The sequence below is a fragment of the Zalophus californianus genome, chromosome 8 (assembly GCF_009762305.2).
Source record: "Zalophus californianus isolate mZalCal1 chromosome 8, mZalCal1.pri.v2, whole genome shotgun sequence".
Classification (NCBI taxonomy): Eukaryota; Metazoa; Chordata; class Mammalia; order Carnivora; family Otariidae; genus Zalophus; species Zalophus californianus.
In genome coordinates this window covers 22,601,402-22,613,166 of record NC_045602.1, presented here as the reverse complement: position 1 = coordinate 22,613,166, position 11,765 = coordinate 22,601,402, and the positions used below count along the sequence as shown (strand labels likewise).

General features: G+C 37.7%; 1 protein-coding gene across 1 annotated transcript in view; it reads right to left on the bottom strand.

Annotated features, from left to right (window-relative positions):
* C8H2orf16 (chromosome 8 C2orf16 homolog) overlaps positions 1 to 11,765 on the bottom strand; it is a 33,219-nt gene that overhangs the window by 17,528 nt on the left and 3,926 nt on the right. Inside the window, exons 2-4 of the mRNA XM_027621981.2 lie at positions 1,385 to 1,427; positions 710 to 764; positions 400 to 495 (exon numbers count right to left, since the gene is read on the bottom strand). Coding sequence (XP_027477782.2) covers positions 400 to 495; positions 710 to 764; positions 1,385 to 1,427 — 194 coding nt within the window. The remainder of the gene's footprint in view (positions 1 to 399; positions 496 to 709; positions 765 to 1,384; positions 1,428 to 11,765) is intronic.

Below are 11,765 nucleotides of genomic sequence, written 5' to 3'. Positions count from 1 at the left end.
TATCAATATCCATCTATTATGGATAGAATTCCTCTACCAGGAGGAAATGATCCTCTACCAATCAGAAATGATCCATAGACGAGTTGTTCTTAAACCTTTGGACCCAGAATTTATCCCCACTGCCAAAACTAAGTAAATAACCAACCAACCAACAATCTCTTTTTTCCCCCTCTCTCTTTCCAACCCTCCTTCCCTCTCTACTACGTCCCTTCTTCAGTCTCTTCCTCCTTCCCTCTTAAAAGTTCTACCACCTTTGGGGTGCCTGGCTGGCTCAGTTGGTAGAGCATGCAATTCTTGATCTCAGGGTTGTGAGTTCAAGCCCCACATTGGGGGTAGAGTTTACTTAAAACAAAAACTTCCACCACCTTCAACTTCCTCCCAGAAACTACCTTCTCTGACCTTGCACATTCCAGATGTTGGAAGATCTGTTGAAGACTTCTGTCCATTGACCAGAGTATATATTCCTGGGCCCATCCCACGGGGAGTCCTGAAAAGCTGGATACAACAGGGTGTGTCAATGTAATTGAAGTGATATTAAAGTACTAGTAAGGAAACCAATAAGAAGGGGGACTTAACTTAGAAAGGAAATAGCTGTTATCGTGAGGGAAGTAAAACAATACTAGGTACCTTTCTCCTAAACTTTACAGAGTTTATCAGTAGGTTTGCCTGGAGAGAGAAAGACTTGATAGTGAAGATCAACTTTACTCACTGTGTCAGATTAGCTTCAGGGCAAACCATCCTGAGATTTTCTTCCCACTGGGAAGCTGGGAGCAGAGGTAAAGAAGCTTTTAGCATCCTAATTGTTGATACCACCTTGTTCCAGCCCCTTATTTCACAAATAAGAAAAGGTGAAATCATGTGCGGGTTCATAAAGTTAATCAGTGGTAGAGCTCAGACTTAACCCAGGTCTCAAGTTTTTATACTTTGAACTATACTATGCTGCCTTCACCATATAGTAGATTAAGCCATTGGAAAGAGCAGGAACAATCATGGTAGTAGGGAGTTGGAGTAGGGGAAACAAAAGTTCATAACACATATTTTTTCCTCCAAAGGAGTCTATCCAGAGCCCATGACAGGGAAAAAAGTATTGAAACTTCCTGCACTAAACAGTAATCTCACCAACTTTCTTTCCTGAAACTTTGAGTTTTGCACGAGAGGAAATTAGGAAAGAAAGCATGAGGAAAAGAAGCATAGGAAGAATTGTAAATCTGTTTACATCTCTTTGGAAGTTGCTAGAAAGAATAAGCACATTTCTTTCACTTATGTAATCTTTTTCAACCTCCCTCCCTCCACCTGTTATTAAAGTCTGGAGTCTTAAAGCAGACCCACTGTTGATTTGTCATTTAGCCTTGAACTGAAGTATAAAGGATAGGATCTTTCTGACCTGTGAGTTTCTGGATCTTTTTCAATTTATGCTGCTTTGAAGTCTAGGGAGGCACAAAAAGAAAAAATAAAATCAGAAAATGTTCTAGGTTAGAAAATCAACAGCACATTTCCTCTTACAGACACAAATATTGATACAGTTGGTGTCCATAACTACAGCAACAATTGCCACCCCGTTCACTTATTCATAAATCATTTAATGAGTACTTATTAAGTTCTAGGCATTATGTTGGGTGCTAGGACTACAAAGATAAATATGACCCCAGTGTTCTGGAAATTCACATTAATAGGGAGAACAGATGTCTAAACAGCTAAGTTATAATATCGTGTGGTAAATGCTGAAACAGAAATAATAAGTGTTAGAGAATAAAAGGACAATGATTGACTTCCTGGGAGAGAAGGGGAAAATTACTCAAGAAGTTGCCATTTGTCCTGGAGTTTGTAGAATCAGCAGAAAGTTTTCAGGTAAAGAAAGAGCATTCCAGGCAAGTGGGAACATCACCAAGAAGATTATAACGGCATGATTGTTAGGTGTACTTTTGCTAAGTAGTAAGAGATGAAGCTGAAAATATAAGTGGAAGCCCAGATTTTGCCAAATGGTAGAATTTTTATTTTATCCTTTAGGTCAGAATTTCCTAATCAGTAGTTTGTAAACTCCTGGGTTTTTTGCAAGCATGTTCCAGGCCATTTTAAAGGCAGAAAAGACATTTGTTACCATTTCAAATAAAACAATTTTTATTTCTCCCTTTTGAATCAGGACATCAGTCTCTGAGATTGTATTATAAGAGCCTACACAATATTATTCATAGTATTGCCAAATGTTTTAGCTAAACAATGTTGGATAAAAGTGTTAAAAGCAAGATTTCTCCCAAGAATGGTGGATCCAACGTAAGAAAGTAAACAAATGTGATATACCACATGAATAACAGGAAGGAGAAAAAAACTGAACAATTATCTCAATTGATGGAGAAAAAGGATTGGCAAAATCCAATACCCACTCATGATTTAAAAAATAAAAATAAAAACACTCAACAAACTAGGGAGAGAAGGGAACTTCCTCAATAGAGTAAAGGGTATTAATGAAAAACCCACAGCTAATATCATTCTTAATAGTGAAAGATTGAGAGCTTTCCTTTTAAGGTAGGGAACAGACAAGGACGCTCACTTTCACTACTTTTCTTTAACATTGTACTAGAAACTCCAACCAGAGAAATTAGGTAAGAAAAATAAAAGCCATCTAAATTGGAAAGGAAAATGTTAAACAATCTCTATCTCTATTCACAGATGACATAATCTTATTACAGAAAATCCTAAAGAATACACACACAAAAAAAACCCAATTAGAACTAATAAATGAAGTTAGCAAAGTTACAGAATACAGTATCAACACACAAAAATCGGTTGTATTTTTTTAAGTAGGCTCCATACTGGGCCCAATGCAGGGCTTGATCTCACAACCCTAAGATCAAGATAAAGATCAAGATCAAGGCCTGAGCTGAGATCAAGAGTCAGATGCTTAACCGACTGAGCCACCCAATTGCCCCTAAAGATTTCGTTTTAACATAATGTCCCCACCCAACATGGGGCTTGAACTTACAACCCCAATATCAAGTTCTGCATCGGGCTCCTTGCTTGCTGGGGAGCCTGATTCTCCCTCTGCCTGCCTCTCTCTCTCTCTCTCCCTCTCTCTGACAAATAAATGAAAATATTTTAAAATATTTATTTTTTTTAAAGATTTTATTTATTTATTTGTCAGAGAGCTAGAGAGAGAGAGCACAAATAGGCAGAGAGGCAGGCAGAGGGAGAGGGAGAAGCAGGCTCTCTGCTAAGCAGGGAGCCCAGTGCAGGGCTCAATCCCAGGACCATGGGATCATGACCTGAGCCGAAGGCAGGTGCTTAACCGATTGAGCCACCCAGGTGCCCCAGAAAAAAATATTTAAGAAAAATAATATCAGTAGACTTTAAACAAGGTAGATCAGCCTCCATCATGTAAGCAGGCATCATCCAATCAGTTGCTGGTCTTAGAGCAGAGTGAGGTTTTCTGAAAAGGAAAGAATTCTGCCTCAAAATTGAAACATATGTTGAATTACTATGTTGTACATCTGAAACTAATGTAACATTGTGTGTCAACTATACTTCAATTAAAAAATAATAATTTAATTTAATTTTTTTTAAAAAAGATGAACATAGAAACCCTAAGTTTCCAGCCTGCCTCAAGAATTTTGGATTTGTCAGCCCCCACAAGTATATTAATATCAGCCAATTTTTCAACAACTCTCTTTCTCTAGCTCTCGTTTGTGTGTGTGTGTGTCTGTGTGGTGTGTGTGCCTATATGTGTGTGTGTGTGTCCGTGTGGTGTTATAATAAAGAACATATCTGGTGTTCGTCCCAGATTCCTGACACAGAGCTTCACCAAAAACCCTTGGAATTTCCTGAGTGATAGGAATGCCTTAGTTATGCTAATGAGGGAGAAAAGAAACGTTACTTCTCCCTTTCCTTTAGGATGCTGAATTAACCTTGATTCCAAAATCTGATAAAGACATTATTAGAAAGGAAAATTACAGCTCAGTCTCTTTCATGAACACACATGCAAAATTCCTAAACTTAATATCAGCAAACTTGATCCAACAATATATAAAAAGGATCATGAACAATATCACAAACATGTTATATTTATTTCAGGAATTCACAGTTGGTTTAATATTTTAAAAATCCATTGTAATTCAGTACTTTAACAGAATAAACAAGAAAAACCATATGAACATCTAAATAGAGGCAGAAAAGGCAGAATCATTGATAAAATTCAATAGCCATTCATGCTAAAATTCTTAACAAACCAGAAGTAAAAGGGAACTTTCTTCATCTGCTAAACAATATTTACAATAACCACACAGTAAACGTTATACATAAATGGTGAATTAAAGAAAACTTTCCTCTACATAAAAAAAAAGAAGATAAAAATCTCCACCATCTATTGAATATTGAATTGGGAATCCTAATCCATGCAATAAAGCAAGGAGAAGAAATAAAAGTCATAGGATTAGAAAGGAAGAAATAAAGTTATCATATGCAGACAATATGATTGTGTAGGATATCACAATATGCTTTTGGAAAAGCATCTACAGATAAACTTTTAGGATTGATAAGCAAATTTAGCAAGATTCTTAGATACAAGTTCAATATAGAAAAATCTATTTTATTTTGAAGTATTGATATAATTTAGAAAATCACATTTATTTTTTAAGACTTTTTTTTAAGATTTTATTTATTTGACAGAGAGAGACACAGCAAGAGAGGGAACACAAGCAGGGAGAGCAGGAGAGGGAGAAGCAGGCCTCCCGAGGAGCAGGGAGCCCGATGTGGGGCTCAATGTGGGGCTCGATGTGGGGCTCAATCCCAGGACCCTGGGATCATGACCTGAACCAAAGGCAGACGCATCTGCCTAACTAACGACTGAGCCACCCAGGCACCCCTTTAAGATTTTATTTTTAACTAATCTCTACACTTAAAAATAAGTGGGGCTCAAATTTACAATCCCAAGATCAAGAGTCACATGCTCTACTGAGCCAGGCAGGTGCCCCTAGAAAATGACATGTAAAATATCATACAAACCAGACATTGTGTCCCTCCTGATGATCATCATTACCTATGGAATAATCTCCCCCCCAAAAAAGTAATCCTGATAAGTCTTAGACCCAAATTCCCCATTTAAGGAAATAGAGAAGACAATGGAACATATTAAATAAAAACATGGGTATTTAATCAGTAAAATCTTGCCTGCAAAACTCTAGAGGACAAATGATCCATTTCTTTAACATATAGATGGAGGGTGCCTGGGTGGCTCAGTTGGTTGGGCGACTGCCTTTGGCTCAGATCATGATCCTGGAGTCCCTGGATCAAGTTCCACATCGGGCTCCCTGCTCAGCGGGGAGTCTGCTTCTCCCTCTGACCCTCTTCCCTCTCGTGCTCTCTCTCTCTCTCATTCTCTCTCTCTCAAATAAATAAAATAAAATCTTTAAAAAAAACATATAGATGGAAAGAATAAAAGAAAGAAATGGAGGTAGGGAATCTACAAATTATAAGGGATTTAAATACACCAACTAATCTCAATTTGTGAACCTTATTTAGATCTTGAGTCAAACAGACTGTAAAAAATTATATCATTTATGAGACAATTGGAATTTGAAGACTGACAGTAATCAGTCTTGATACTGATTGGTAATCAAAGATTATTGTTAAATTTTTAGGCATAATAATGATATTGTGATTAAGTATTTTCTCTTTAAAGAGTCCTTACCTTTTAGATACACATATTTAATTATGAATGAAATTATATTATCTGACATTTGCTTCAAAACAATGTCAGAGTGGAAACTGGGTTCATGAAGACTCATTATGCACTTCTATGTGCTTTTGATTTGTTTAAAAATTTCCGTAATCAAAATGAAAAAATCATTTACTATAGCTTCAAAATTCCTCTTTATTGAAAGCTAAATGTTATTAAAAGAAATTAAGAAGGCCTAAATAAATGGAGAAACAAACACATTCATGGATCAGAAGACTCATTATTTTTAGTACATTACTTATCCTTAAACTGATGTATAAATTCAATAGAATTCCAATCAATTGGAATTCCAATCAATTTGTGTCACAGTTAACAGGATGATTCAAAAATTTATACAGAAATGTCAATGACCTGCGATGCCTGGGTGGCTCAGTCAGTTGAGCATCAACTCTTGGTTTTGGTTTGGGTTGTGATCGCAGGGTTCTGGGATTGAGCCTTGCATTGGGCTCTGTGCCCAGCAGGGAGTCTGCTTGAGATTCTCTCTCTCCCTCTCCCTCTGCCGCTCCCCCAGCTCGCACATGCGCTTACTCTCTCTCCCTAAAATAAAGAAAATAGGGGCACCTGGGTGGCTCAGTCAGTTAAGCGTCTGCCTTCAGCTCAGGTCATGATCCCGGGGTCCTGGGATAGAGTCCCCATCAGGCTCCCGGCTCAGCAGGAAGCCTGCTTCTCCCTCTCCCACTCCCCCTGCTTGTATTCCCTCTCTCGCTGTGTTTCTCTCTGTCAAATAAATAAATAATACTCTTTTTTAAAAAAGGAAAGAAAGAAAGAAAGAAAGAAAGAAAGAAAGAAAGAAAGAAAGAAAGAAAGAAAGAAAGAAAGAAAGAAGATAAAGTAAATCTTAAAAAAAGAAATGCCAATGACCTAGAATAGCTAAGACAATTTTGAAAAAAGATCGAAGTTGTAAGACACAACCAAACTTCAAAACTTAGTACAAAGCCACATTAATAAAGACAGTGAAGTATCAGTACAAGGATAAACAAACAGACCAATGTAACAAAATGAAGAGTCCTGAAATTGACCCACACATGTGTATGTTTATCTGATTTATGACAGGGTCACCAATGCAATTCAAGGAGAAAAATTGATGGTCTTTTCAATAAATGGTGCTGGGAGAAAGGACTGGAATTTAGAGTGTGATGGTGAGGCAGTCATGTAAGTGTAGGGTCAGATTTAAAATTTTGGTATTTTGTCATCATAAATATTCCCCCTTAATTTTGATTTTATATAATATTATATTAAATATTACCTTGATTACTAAGTTTTTTGGTGCCCCTTAAATTCTGTGCCCAAAGTGAATGCCTTGCTCATGTCACCCCAGTCCCTGCCCTACTGAAGGCATTGGATAAATTCTATGGGGGGGCAAAAAAAAGAACTTTGATCCCTACCTTATACCATACACAGAAAGTAATTTGAGATGGATCATAAGCCTTAATGTAAAAGAAAAGAAAAAAAAAAGGCTTCTAGAAGAAACACAGAAGACTATCATCATAGCCTGGGGGCAAGCAAAGATTTCTTACATTGGAAACAACAACAAAAAAGCCCCGACCATAAAAGCAAAAACTGATACATTGGATTTCATTAAGAATTTCTGTTCATGAGCACACCATTGTGAGTGAAAAGATAAGCCACAGAGAGGGAAGATTTATTTTTAATACCTATATCTGACAAACAACTCATATCTATAATATTTAAAGAGTTCCTACAAATTAGTAAGTAAAAGACTGACAACCCACTCATTAAAAATGTGCCAAAAAATTGAGCAGGAAGGTCACAAAAGAGGATTTTCAAATGGCCAATAAACATAAGAAGTTTCTCAATATCATTAGTAATCATGGAAATGCACATTAAAACCACAATGCAATGCCAACACACTACCTAGAGTGGCTATTAGAAAGATGGTCAATGTCAAGTGTTAACATGAATGTGGAGAAACTAGAACTCTCATACTCTACTAATGGAAGTATAAATTGGTATAATTCCTTTAGAGAACTGTTTGGTATCATCTACTAAAATTAAACATACATAGCATACAGACAGGCATATTTCCAATCTCCTATTGGAAATAGGGTTCCACATCAACAATGTATTATTTACAATTAACATCTTGAAACTTTATCTTGTCATACAGGTACATACATTTTTAATTATAAAAAATAACAGACTTTTTGAAATGCAATATGCAAGAATGAAATTATTATTATTCATTATTTTTATTTTTTAAATGTTAACTCCTGTGTAGTTAACATACAGTGTTATATTTAGTTTCAGGTGTACAATATAGTGAGTCAACAGTTCCATATATTACTCAGTGCTCATCAAGATACTCTTAGGGTGCCTGGCTGGCTCAGTTGGTAGACTATGTGACTCTTGATCTTGGGGTTGTAGGTTTGAGCCCCGTGCTGAGTGTAGAGATTACTTTAAAAAAAATAAAATAAAATCTGGGACACCTGGGTGGCTCAGTCAGTTAAGCAACTGCCTTCGGCTCTGGTCGTGATCCCAGGGTCCTGGGATCGAGTCCCACATCAGGCTCCTTGCCCAGCAGAGAGTCTTCTTCTCCCTCTGCCTGCCGCTCCCCCTGCTTGTACCCACCCCCCACCTCTGGCAAATAAATAAATAAAATCTTTTTTAAAAATAATTGAATTAAATTAAATTAAATCTTAAAAAAAATAGTATACTCCTAATCTCCTTCACTTATTTCATTTATCCCCCCACCCACCTCCCCTCTGGTAACCATCTGTTTGTTCTCTATAGTTAAGAGTCTGTCTTTTGGTTTGTTTTTCTCATTTGTTTTCTTTTGTTCATTTGTTTTGTTTCTTAAATTGCACATGAGTGAAATCATATGGAATTTGTCTTTCTCTGACTGGCTTATTTCAACTAGCATTATACTCTCCAGATCCATCTGTGCTGTTGCAAATGGCAAGATTTCATTCATTTTTATGGCTGAATAATAATCCATTGTATATATATATATATATATATACCACATTGTCTTTATCCATTCATCTACCGATGGATATATAATTCTATTTTTATAAGGTTCAAGAAGAGGCAAAATTAATCCATGACTGTAGACATCAGAATAGAGATTGCCTCTGAATGGAAGGAGAACAGACTGGAATAGATCATGAAGGAACTCCCTAGGATTATAAGCAATATTATAGAATATTAAGCAACATTTTAAGCTTGATTGGGGTGCTAGTTAATGGGTGTATAAATTTATCAAAACTCATCAAACTGTACACTTAAGATCTGTGCATTTTGCTGTTTATAATTATGCCTGGATAAAAAGTATATTTGACAAAAAAGCTTTTTCTCACATATATATGTACTAAGAAATTTTATTAATTATGTAGAAAGGTGACATTGAGGAATTTACACTATACATCCTTCCGGGAAAGAAACTAATGTTTCCCCTCCGCAAAGGGGATAGCCAGGCCTTTGTGCTTAAGGTCTTAGTTTTCCTAATCCATGGCAAGGAGTTAAGTTTCACCTGCTGAGGGTGCCTGGGTGGCTCAGTTGGTTAAGCGACTGCCTTCGGCTCAGGTCATGATCCTGGAGTCCTGGGATCGAGTCCCACATCGGGCTCCCTGCTCAGCGGGGAGTCTGCTTCTACCTCTGACCCTTCCCCCTCTCATGCTCTCTATCTCATTCTCTCTCTCAAATGAATAAACAAAATATTTTTTAAAAAAAGTTTCACCTGCTGAAAAAGTTGGCAGGAGCCTAAGAGACACCCCTCATATAAGACTAGACCTGTGGAGGATTTTAAGCTGAATTGTGCCAGAAGCTTACTGTTTGGTACTTCCAGGGTTGAGAAGAACAGGAAGCGGGCTTCCTGATATGGAAACAATGCTGAAGCTGCAGATATACTGGAATAGTGAGGCCCTGATCCTGGTTGATTTCGGTCCTCCTGACGCTAGGAGCTCAGAGATAGTAGACCGGGAGCCTTCACAAAGGTCTCTGTGACCAAGCTTGGCACATAGGAGCTGAGCCACAGTTTTTGCCTTCAGATGGCAAAGATGAAAAGCAACAGTTACTCCCATGGTTTAAGGACCTGACCCTCAGGGCGCCTGGGTGGCTCAGTTGGTTGAGAGTCTGACTCTTGATTTGGGCTCGTGTCCTGATCTCAGGGTCATGGGATTGAGCCCCGTGTTGGGCTCCATCCTCAGTGGGGAGCCTGCTTGAGGTTTCTCTCTCTCTCTCTCCCTCGTCCTCTGCCCTTCCCCTCTGCTTGTTCACGCACGCTCTCTAAATAAATTAAAATAAAATATTTTTTTAAAAATGTACCTGACCTTCTGCCATTTGGGATAAACTGCAAAAACTTCAGAATTTTCATATAATACAAAGGTTGGGGAGGAAAAACGGATCCTGGACTTTTTTGCCAACCTAGGTGATAGGAGGCTTAAACTAGATTGTACTTGATGTAGACAAGGAAATATATTTGCCCTTTCTTATACCTAAGTATTGTGGAACAATTCATACCTGTTAAAGTCAATTAAATATTGTGCACCACTTGTTACTTGGGGAAAAGTGGACATTTGTCTTTTCTGTTTCTCTTAAAGATGTTAAAGTGAACTTTGCGATTTTAAAAAACATGCTGGTTTAAAATGAAAATATTATATACCTAAAGTCACTTATCATATATTATGAAAAAGAGATAAAATGATGTTTAAATTTCCAAGGGGCTGACCAATTTTGACAATGAAAGAAGTTTGAGGGTCAAAACAGGCTGGGAAAAGCTGCTGCAGGCAGTGGGATGCTGAGAGATTTTGTTTGTTTAGTCACTTTTGGCAAAGTGACACAATCAGCTATGGGAAGTTCTGTGTATGTTGTTTCTGTTCCGTATAGCCAGGGTCTATGCTCCATGCTCTAGGCTGGAAAACGTTTGTAGGAGACCAGCTACCATACTGTAAATAGATGAAGTCTTAGTTAAGGCAGTAATACTCAATCAGGATTGCTGTGTTTGAGAAATGTTTCTGAGGAAAAAAAAATTGAAAGGACTTTGTGGCCAAATATATTGATAACTAGATCTATCTCCAAGATCTAGAGTGTATGCTAATGCTGTCCAATAGAATTTTCTATGATGATGGAAATATTCTAGATCTGCTCTGTCCAATAGGACAGCCTCTAGCCACATGTGATACTTGAAATGTCCATAGTGCATTTAAAGAATTGAATTTTAAATTTAATGTAATTTTGGTTCATTTAAATTTGAATGGCCACATGTGACCAGTGGATACCAGACTGGATAGCACAGATCTAGACCATTAATTGGAGCTGCTAGGTGAATATCTCCACATAAATTTTATAAGCACTTCAAATGCAATAGTTCATTTTCTGCCTCCTACCACACAACTTCCGTCTAATGTTTCCTGTGTTGTTCAAAATGCCATCATCTTGTCAGTCCTTCAGGGTTAAAATTGAAAAGTCATTTATTCATTTCACAAACATCCAGGGAGCACTTACTAAATGCCGGACAGTATACTAGGCACAGGGAATACAAAGATGAATATAGTCCTTGTAGGAAAACAGTGATAATATTTATAATTAACTCTTGTATTTGAGGTCAAATCAGGAAAAAAAAAAATCAGTCCCAGGAGCACCTGGGTGGCTCAGTCGTTAAGCATCTGCCTTCGGCTCAGGTCATGGTCCCAGGGTCCTGGGATGGAGCCCCGCCTCAGGCTCTCTGCTCAGTGGGGAGCCTGCTTCTCCCTCTCCCACTCCCCCTGCTTGTGCTCCCTCTCTCGCTGTCTGACAAGTAAATAAAATCTTTAAAAAATAAAAATAAAAATAAAAATAAATTCAGTCCCTTCCCTCTCTTTCTGCTTTACTTTTCACATCCAAACTTTTATCACAATAGCCCCCTGAGGGCAAAGATTTTTGTCCCTCCACTTACCGCTCTATTCATAGAGCCTAGAGGAATGCCTTGTACATAACCGTGGTGGTGGTGGATGATAAACATTTGAGGAATGAACCCATGTCCTCTCTCCTACCATCCTGCTCTAATTTTTTAATTTCCTTTTCCCTCCTTCCCACTGTA